Here is a 10,930-nt window from a genome sequence, read left to right as displayed (position 1 = left end):
AAAAATTTCGTTCAAAAAAATCAAAATTAAAATGGTTGACCCCACTTGTAATTATTTACCGAAAAATTTTTAAACGTTGTGAGGTAATAAGTAAATTTTTCGTCATAAATTTCAGATGCGGGACTATTGTGTGGGCCGAGCGCCTTATACACTAAAGTAGGACAGGTAGTTTTTTTTTTATTACTTACCTCTATGGTCTAAATACTCACTTGTACTATTCCGACATTCTGACCCTAAAAATAAATTATACATGGATGTGTGGTTACTTTCTTTACAAAGTACTAACACTGAGGTTTAAGAAAAGACAACTTCAAAATGATAATGTGGTTACGGCAAAAAGGGATTAAAGTCATATATTTTGCAACCTCTGCTTACAAGAATACGGCCACGTCGTAAAAAAAACCCAAGTGAGCAGAATTTTCCGGCTTCTAAAGTTTTTAAAGAGATATAATTATTTCCGGGAAAATTTATAATAATTTACGATTCTCATAATTTTGGGTTGGAATCTTGACAGATGAAAAAGTTTAGAGACGCCAAATCTAGACAAATTGATAAAATTTTACCGGATTTAATTTTAAAACGATTATTAAATTTTTATACGTCTGAAATCTCTTTTAGCCGATTAAAAATTTTTTAACGCTCGCTAATATTTATTCATACAATAACGAACTTACAGCTTGATAAATTTTAAGATATTTTTGATTAAATGATAAAAAAATATCAAATTAAAAATAATCCAAATGTTTTTTTGATTTTTAATCATTGCTTTTTTCAGAAACTTTCCGAAGTTCTTTACAAAAAAAAAAAAAAAATCATTTGAAAATAATTTTATTTGCAATTTAAAAGTTCTAAAATATTAATGTTACTTTTTAGGCGCGTAGTAGCCTATCGGATCCGGTCCTTGCTTTCCAAAAGCAACCAATGAATATTTTCAATATTTAAGTGTATTATTCGGATTGATATTAAAAATCGGTTTATAAATTATAATTTTTTAAATCTCTAAATGAGCATTTTATAATTTTTGAAAAAATTTTTTATTTTTATTCAAAAATAGAAATAAAAAATCTACTCTTCAATCAATCATATAATTTAAATTCGTGTCGGAGTGAATTTTTGGATCAAAACCAGATTCACTCCGGAGGTATTCCGCTGAAAGAATCTCTGGATTCTCTTTCAACGCGGAGTGTTGAATTACTCCACTCCGGTACTTTAAGTAATTTGAGTAAATGGGAAGTAAGATTCACTCCCGATTTTTTTAGTGTATAAGCAAAAAAACTGAAATAAGAGTGGTTTTTTTGAAAATTCTATATCTTGTGAAGGCGTAATCAAAAAAATTCCAAAATTCACCGAAAATGTCACTAAAAAATGGTTAAAAAAAAAAGAAGTTAACTAAAAGATTACCGTGACATGGGTTTTTTTTTTTTGCAACAATAGCGCCATTCTACTTAGTGAACAGACGTTCAAAAATAAATCGCTTCAATCCCTTAAATTGTATCCTAAGTACATTTCAAAGATCTCTTGTTGTAAACTCAGCGCCTAGAGAAAAATTTTATGTTAATACTTCGTTAAGAAAATTATGATATACAGCATCTATAATCCTTCCCATTAGTGTACCTACATTGGGTTGTGGAATTACTTTTTCCCGTGCGCTTCTGTAAATTTCAGGTATGACTGCAAAAATTTTTAAAATAGTAAAAATGTATCCCTTCCTAAAATCCCTAGCCAATCAAATTTCAATCTATCCTTCCTATGATATTTTGATTCAGGAGGTTGGTCGTAAGTTTTGGCAACTCAAGTACAAATCAATTCCTCAGTGCATCTCGTACAGATCAGTTCTTGAATACTTTCTCAAACAGTTTGATTTTTGAATTCTTTCGAAGAATCAAGTATCGTGAATTACCTGACTTTAAATCTCAATTTACTTTTGAAGTTTTAACTCAAAAATACATACTTTGTGTATTATTTAAAACGAAATTCTTGCAATAATTTTGTGCTAACACACTTAAAAGTTTTTGAGTTTTTATACATCGACAAAAAATGAATTTTGTAAGTACTTTATTTATACTTTTATTAGTAATCATGAAAAAAAAATTTTTTTTCCACTTAAATAATTATTTTAATTGATTTTCTCAAAATCATGATTTTTTTAATAAATTTAAAAATTTAGACCCGTGATTATTAGATTTTTGAATTTTATATTTTTGATGAAAATTTCTATTAAACGAATTTTTAAGTTTTTTTTTAATTTTTGAGTTATTTTTCAATATTTCAAAATTTTTTTTAAACAAATTTTCGAGTTTTTTTTTTTCAAAATTTTTAAGATTATTTTCCAGATTTTTATATTTTATATGAAAATTTCTTTTAAACAGACTTTTGAGTTCTTTTTCAAGATTGTTAAATTTTTTTTGAAAATTTCTTTCAGACAGATTTTAAAATTTTTTTGCAAAATTTTTTTAAGATCTTTAGCTTTTTTAAACAAATTTTTAGATTTTTTTCAATATTTTTAAATTTTTTCTTCAAAATTTTTAACTTTTTTTTTTTTTCAGAATTTTTAAATTTTTTATGAAAATTTCTTTTAACCAAATTTTTAAGTTCATTTTCAAGATTTTTAAATTTTATATGAAAATTTCTTTTAAACAGACTTTTGAGTTCTTTTTTAAAATTGTTAAATTTTTTTTGATAATTTCTTTCAGACATGAAAATTTTTTTTAAACAAATTTTTAAGTTTATCTAAAATTAAATTTAGAAAATTTGTCACATGAGCTTAAAATTCGTTATTATCCATGTGTGAAAGCTTCTAACATGATATTTTTGTAAAATAAATCCAATGTATCTAACTTTCTTGCAATTGACATTAAAATCTTGATTCGAATATTTCGATAATAATTTCATGACCAAATTAAAGAAACAAATTTATTCAATTAATTTATCTATGACTCTGATTATTAATTATATTTTTCTATTCATAGTTGAACAGAAAAGCTGAATTATCAGGCACTGAAAAAGTTGTCAAAATGAAGCCCGGGAAATGGGCGATCCTAAGTGACGACGAAAGCAGCAGTGCAGAAGAAGACAACGAAGTTGTTGTCAAGGGTGTCAAGGGTGTCATCCATGATGACACCAAAGACGAAAACGGGTCTAATGGTGAATCTGGAGTCAAAGGAAAACAAACCTCCGACAACGACTCCGCTCTAGATGAAGACGACTATGAACTGCTGGAAGAAAATCTAGGGCGTAAATTCAAACGGGCGAATCTCTTCAAGCGTTTAAGGCGGATGTCAGCTAACAAATCCGATGAAGACAAGGAGGCTGAAAAGGAAAAAATCGCTGAATCGTTATTTAATAATGCGGATAATGATAACAAGGTAAATTTTTTATTTTGATTAATTATCTTTAAGATGGTCCGAAAAAATATAATTTAATTTGAAAATTAGGTAATACTAACAACCTCGCAGTCACTATCTGACAGCCGTGACTTGTGATCTATAGAAAATTAAAATTTTAATTTTTTAAATAATGACTTTTGGCTTCAATTAATCATTTGAATTTTATCTAGAAACTTGAACTAAGTTCTTATTTATTTATAATAGTAATAATCTCAGTTTTTATTATTTAATAAGTCAACACTTATAATTTTATTGAGACCGATAATAATTAAAAAAAAAAAATCTTTTATCAAGTTACATAGTAACTGCCGTAACTTGTGAAATATAAAAAAATAAAATTTTGCTTCATTAAATAATGACTTTAAGCTTTATTTATTCATTGAAATTTTATCTATAAACTTAAACTAAGTTCCTATTTATTTTTTACTGGTTCTATTTATTTATGGTTCTATTATTTCCAACCAGTTGAATATATACCCGGAGCCATTGGACGAGACAAGGATCCACCCGGAGAGCTACGAGTGGGCCAGAAAAATGGCAATTGACGCTCTGGAAGACGATCTGGAAGACAATGTAAAAATCGACGAGATCAAGAATTATGCTAAAAAACTGAAGAAATGGGGCTTCGGCAACAAACTGACAACCTTGCTTGACATAAAAAGCGAGTTGAGGCACCCGTACAGGGACACACGACGACCATACAAACCACTGTCCGCCAACGAGATCTTCAATTTGCTGTCCAAGGAATCTTCAGAGACATTCTATGTCGGAAAAATTGTCCAGGTGACTGTCTCAGGGTTCGACTACAAGAAGCCCCAGAATAATCAGCTAGTTGTGTGCAATCCGATCAAGGATAATGAGACAGGAAGATGGCATTGTCCTTTCTGCTTGAGCAAAGATTTTCTGTCGTTATCTCATGCGTGGAGTCATTTTGATAACAACAAGTGTCCTGGAAAAAGAGTCGGAGTCAAGCTGAGGTTGGAAAATGGACTGGATGGGTACATTCGAATCAACAATTTTTCCAGTCCACAGGTCCAGAATCTTGACGAAAGTATGATCAATCAAATGATTCTTTGCCGGGTTATCAAAGTTGACGCAGAAAGATTCGGCAGGGAGTGTTCCACCAAAAACAGTGACCTTGCTGATGTTAAAAATGTCTTCAAACTGGCTAAGGATCCTCACTATAACCACCAAACGGAGAGAGAAGACAAACGAATGGAGGAGGAGGAAATTAGGAAGATGACCATGAGAAACGTCATTTCGAAGAGAATCATAACCCATCTATCGTTCCATAATATCACCTTGATAGAGGCAATGAGAAAGATCAAGACTATGGCTCCAGGAGAGTGCTTGATCATACCGAGCACTATGGAAATTGACAACCTGTCAATCATCTGGAAGGTTCATCATGACGTCTATCAACATATTGACATCGTTGAAAAAGACAAGCCTAATCAGTTTTCCTTGGGCCGCAGCTTGTACATCGGAGCTGAGAAGTTTGATGACTTGGATGAAATCATCACCAGGTACATCAACGTCATGTCGGGCTACATTGCAGAAGTTGTCAAATTTAGACACTACTTCTGCGATATTGACCGAGCCAAACAAAAAGCTGAGATAATAGTGAAGAAGCGGAAGATTATGAACCCCACTTTCATTGCGTACATTATTTCCGCTGACAAAAAACCTGCAAGTTTTGTTCTGTCGTACATTGCCGACAAGGTGTGTTGCCACGAGGTCTTCAGCGTCACCAATCGAGGGTTCCTATTTAGGAACTTAATTTTCATTAGTTTGGAAGCTATAATTAATTGGTTCAAACGGCATCCCAGTGGACCCACTGCGCAGCCACAACAGCCGCTTTAATATCATCCGACGTCGACTAACATCCTTTCTAAGTTCAAGTTCATGATGGCCTAATTTATTTTTTGGTTCAAGAGATAAAATGTAAATATTGAACTTGTAAATATATTCTGAATAAATTGACACTATCTTTAAATGAAATTAATTTTTTTTTTTTTATTTAATAAAAATAGGATAATTTATTTTAAGTTTAGGATTTAAGTATAATTATAAAATTTAATATATTATTTAATTTATTTATAAGTATATTACATAATAAGTCCATGGAGTATTGAAATTTCTTCTTGAAGATATGTGACAAATTTTTTTAATATAATCAAAAATATTCTATTTTTAAAAATTTAAATATTAAAATTAAATTTTTTGTTTTATTAAATTGAAATATGATTAATTGATTTGAATAATTATCTCATAGCTAAAGTTCTTTAATTAAGACTAAAAAAAAAAAAAGATTTTTTTAATGAACATAAATTTTTTATAAAATCATACTCGAAATATTTTTTGATTCGTGGTCCTGGCCACCGCACGAGCCAATTCGGTTTTTCCTATACGGCCCCGATCTGCGCGATACCGTTCTGCGCCTACGCCGCAACTTGACGACTACGATGACTCCCGAATTTAAACGAATTCCGGTAAGAAAATTGTTCGAGAATTTTCTAGTCGAAGCTACAGCTAATATATAGATATAGTCATCTGATTTCGTACGCCCACGCTCTCTCTCAACAGATATAGATGTAATTATGTGTAGCACAATACATGCATGATTTTTCTCTACGCACATTCTCGTATATACTCCATCGTATATGTACGAGTCGACTCGACAACTTTTAGCTTTAATTATTTATTTGAATTTTATCTAGGAACATAAACTAAGTTCTTATTTATTTATCGCAGTAAGAATCCCAGTTTTTTATCATTTTATAAATCAACTTTTATAATTTTATTGAGACCGATAATAATTATTAAAAAAAAAAAAAATAGTATATTACACTATTAGGGCCGAAAGTTGAATTTTCGGCCCTGCGCGTCATGATGCCCGAGAGGAAGCCGAGAAAAAATCTTTTCTTCATACCTCGGTCGAAAGTACGTACTTTCCTCTCTAATGGCAGGAAAGAAAGTTCAACATTAACTCCCTGTGAGAAGTACACGCGCGCCCTTTGTAACGGCGGGAGGAAAGAATTTCTCATGCGTAATTACACTTGTAACTAGGGACTGTTTATTCCGTCACTATAGCAAATTCTTAACTGCTGTAATTTCTATTGCTACCTTTAACCTTAAAAATATTTATCAATGTTGTTTTGTCATCTGTTAAATAAGAAAAATTTCTGAAAATAATGTTCCTACCAGTAAACTATCATCAGAATACTCATCTAAAAATTTTAATTTGAATAATCAAGTTATGAATTATCAAAACTGTATACTCAGTGGAGATATAATTTTTAACTGCTCCAATATCAAGTTTGAAAACTGTGTATTTTATGGAAGGATTATTAATAATTGCGATCATTCAAGAGAAAATTGAAACGATTAAAAAAATGCAATAAGAGTTTTTCGCTTATAATATGTTTTGTTTGAGAAATTTTATAATAAATAATATAGTTTGTTAAACTAATGAAAATAAATACATCTTTGAAAAAATGAAATTAATTTATTTGTAAAAAATATGACCAGACTTGACTCTTCGAATGTATTTGATGCCTGCCTCCACGACCAGCAGCACTCGCTTCGCTCGTGCCGCAAATGTCGGGGCAGGCATCAAGACATACTTATCTGCAGTTGAAGTTAAAAAAAGTAAAATTGGTAACGTACTTTCGACCGGCTATGAAGAAAAATCGTATACACTACACAGGCCAAAAGTTGAAATCTCGGTCCTGCACATCATGGTGCGCAGGGCCGAAAATTCAACTTTCGGCCCTAGTAGTGTAATATACTATTTCTTACTAGTAACCTTGCAGTCACTATGTAACTGCCGTGACTTGTGGACTATAAAAAATTAAAATTTTGCTTTATTTAATAATTACTTACTTTCTTAAATGTTGACTTTTCTAAAAATATAAGCTCATCTCGATTTTATACTCATCAAGAGCTTTCATTTGAGTACTTACATGCATTTTGATATATTTTTCATGTATACATATATGTTATATATATAAATATATGAAAAATTGATGTGGGTACTCAAATGAAAAGTCTCGATTAGTGTAATGTCGGGGTGATCTTATATCTATAAAAATGTCACTAGTTCACGAGATACAAGGTCATTTCTTAATCAAGTATCTAGAGATAGAGAATTTTCGAATGCAGCCTAAATACTTATCATAATCATTTGCAATGACACTAAATTTAACTAAAAAAAAAAACCGATTTTATCACATGACCATCCTGGACATAAAATTTTTCTTATTCTCTCAATAATGTAGATTATTTTTTAGAACTATCTTTACAGAAAAAATTTTTTACAATAATTATTTAGTATAATAATTTTTACAATAATTATGTTAAATTTTTTTATTAAATTGATGATTGTTTTTTAAAATTCCAGGTTCTCCTGTCAGATCTGCAAGTATCAGACTCCGAAGAATCCGATAAAGATGACTTCATCGTTGACGAAAAGGACCAGCCCATAAAAAAAGGACTAAAGAGGAAACGTGCTGTCAATCCATCCCTCGAAGCAACGAGGGAAGTGTTTGGCGATGATTTTGACTACGATCAGTTGAATCAAGGCAATCAGAAGGATGACGACAAAGAAAAAAGCACCAGAAAACCCCAGCGAAAATCTACTATAAAATCCATCTTCGAGATCTACGAGCCGAGTGATTTCAAGAGAGCACTATTGACTGACGAAGACCAGGAAATCTGTGTCAAGGATATTCCAGAGAGGATGCAGCTTCGCTCCAAGCCTATGATTCATATAGAAGACAAAAAATCTAAGGAATTGGTAGAGGAAGCTAAGTGGATTTATGAGAAGGCCTTCAATAAGAATGTTCTTTGGAATAAATCTGAATTTGCCAATAAGAATCGCAAAACCGTGAAAAAAGTGAGAAACGCTCTAAAATTAATGCGATGTGACCTGATGGAAGTGCCTTTCATCGCAAATTTCTTCTTGAAGGTATGTGACAAATTTTTTTAATATAATCAAAAATATTCTATTTTTTTTAATTTTAATATTAAAATTAAATTTTTTGTTTTATTAAATTGAAATATGATTAATTGATTTGAATAATTATCTCATAGCTAAAGTTCGATAATTAAAACTAAAAAAAAACTTTATTTTTTTAATGAACATAAATTTTTTTATAAAATCATACTTGAGATATTTTTTTAAAATAAAAATTAAAGGAAAAAAAAAATAAACAATAAATTTAAATATATATCTATATGTATATTTTCACAGCATATTAGCAACGATACAGAAATTTTACAATAAGGCAAAACATAAATCTTTATAACAATGTTAATACATTAATCGTATTAGAAAATTAATAGTAGAAATGAGGAATTTTTTCTATCATTTAAAATATTAGTTGCATTTTTAATAATTAATATAAAAGAATTATAAATGTCTTTTAAATATTTTATTATTTATTAACGATTAAGAGGCATTACCTCAGACTTATTTGTTTTATTAACTTTTATTATAATATTAACTTATCTATATTATGTCGCACTTTATTTATCATGTTCTTTGCAGACTTTCGTAAAACTTATTAGGTATCGATTAAAAAAATTATACCAACAAAAAATATTCGTTTACATTTGTGCCACATAAATGTAAAACTAACTTTGATTGTATATTTTAATCATATCCTCCGCTTTAACTCAACGCACATTTTAAAACAAGTGGATTTTTAATTTAACCAAGAGAACAAACCAATATTTACATAATACGTTCTCTCTTCTCTTTTTCTTCATTCTCTTTTTTCAATTACAGTAATTGTAATTATAATAATAATTATATAATTACTTTCAAATAAATATCTCACGATTGAGCATTTGCATTTTAGATAATAAAAAAAAAAAAAAACAAACAAACAATTTATATCGCAAATGTTTAATCTATCGTGACGGCAAAGAATCAAAAATAAAAAGTACTCTAATAATATTTATGTTAACTTCTAAACACGCATAATCTAGCTCTCAGTTACCGAGAGGAGTTTTTATTATTACATTTCATAAAAAAAAAAAAAAAAAAAAAAATAACCTAAATCTAGATGTTAGTTTTTTATCAGATCATAAGTGTTCCAATAAAATGTTAAATAATTTTTTTTTTTTTTGTAATCAACAACTAAAATTAGAGAAGTTTGCGCAAATAGCGCCCTATGATGTTGTACCCCGAACCGGATCACCATAAGCGCAATACTTCTTCAATCCTTTACAAATTACGTCTAATTATTTATAAAAAAAAAATTAAGAACAAATTTTTAGTGGTTTAATGGTAAATTAATTAAATATTTAATCAGCGATAATTATAATAGAATTGTATATAAGTATAAATATTATGTAAATGGCATTCCTCAAACAATGTGTAACGAGACTGCGTTGTTATTATGTACGAACACTTCATTTTTCATCACCAAAAACTCTGTATTATTAGAAACACTTGTTAATTTATTTTTGTGTTATTCAATTTTTTTTTTTTTTTTTTTTTTTCCTTTTAAATTAACTGTTATCTGTGACCAATAAATCATACAATACTTTATTTATAAATCTGTTGTCACTTAGTAACGTTAAACTTTTATGATTTCGTTAAACGAAAGCTCAATAATTAATTATATTAATTCAATATTAGTAGCAAGTTCATTAAAAAACTTGACATAAATATAAATTTCTCCATCTTTTAAATTCTTTCACTACATTTAAATATGTCCATTCTATTTTTGTATATGATAGTCAAATGTATACGATGTATAACTTTTTTTTTTTTAGTTTTGTTTAATTTTTTAGACAATGTAGACAATAGCGATGCTCTTATAGTTACTGGCATTGCGTTTGATTAAAAATAGTATGAAAAGCTCGATCAGAATTATCTAGATTTATAAACACGATATTTTATTTGTTAATATAAACATTCGGACGTAGACCGTTTAATTAGTTTAGTTTATGTTAATTACAATCTAAAGGGAGCCCTGTCGCCGATGGCGACGGGCTTGGTTCCTTTGCGCGACGAAACTGGAAGAGCTGACACTGAAGTATCCGAAGCTCCTGATGGCTTGCGAGAGAGCTTTGACGCCGGTGGCAAGGGTGTCGATGAACCACTCGACGGTGTTCGTGTCCTATATAAATAAAGGCATTAATTAGTTTTAGGAATCAATTAGTTTTATTACATCAACTACTGTTCACATTGAGACATTTTGTGAAAACACATCTACAAGCTAGTTTTTTAAGCATTTTATTTAAAGCTATCGAATAATCCTTTTTTTTTAATTTGTTGATGATTTTAATGTAATTTTTTTTTTTATTTAATCAATTTTTTTTAAGTTATCTAAAATTGGTTTTTTTTTTTTTAATTTTTTTATTTTACCAATTATTTTGAAATAATCTAAAAAGAATCTTTTTCTTTTATAATTTTAATGGAATTTTCGTTTTTATTTATTTAATCAATTTTTTTGAAGTATTTAAAAAATTTTTTTTTTTTTTAATTCTTTATTTGACAAATTTTTTTAAGTTATCTAAAAAAATATTTT

General features: G+C 29.0%; 1 protein-coding gene across 18 annotated transcripts in view; it reads right to left on the bottom strand.

Moving 5' to 3' along the window:
- Positions 1 to 8,607: 8,607 nt before the first annotated feature.
- Shot (dystonin-like protein short stop) overlaps positions 8,608 to 10,930 on the bottom strand; it is a 103,063-nt gene continuing 100,740 nt past the window's right edge. For all 18 annotated transcript variants that reach the window (XM_074246683.1, XM_074246684.1, XM_074246689.1 and 15 more), the window contains one exon: positions 8,608 to 10,519. In XM_074246683.1, coding sequence (XP_074102784.1) covers positions 10,354 to 10,519 — 166 coding nt within the window. In that variant the 3' untranslated portion in view covers positions 8,608 to 10,353. The remainder of the gene's footprint in view (positions 10,520 to 10,930) is intronic.

The sequence above is a fragment of the Cotesia typhae genome, unplaced genomic scaffold, assembly GCF_013202065.1.
Source record: "Cotesia typhae breed Kobodo isofemale line unplaced genomic scaffold, CoteBio_Ctyphae contig_48, whole genome shotgun sequence".
Taxonomy (NCBI): domain Eukaryota; kingdom Metazoa; phylum Arthropoda; class Insecta; order Hymenoptera; family Braconidae; genus Cotesia; species Cotesia typhae.
The sequence above is the reverse complement of the archived record's forward strand: the minus strand, read 5'-3'. Positions and strand labels throughout refer to the sequence as shown.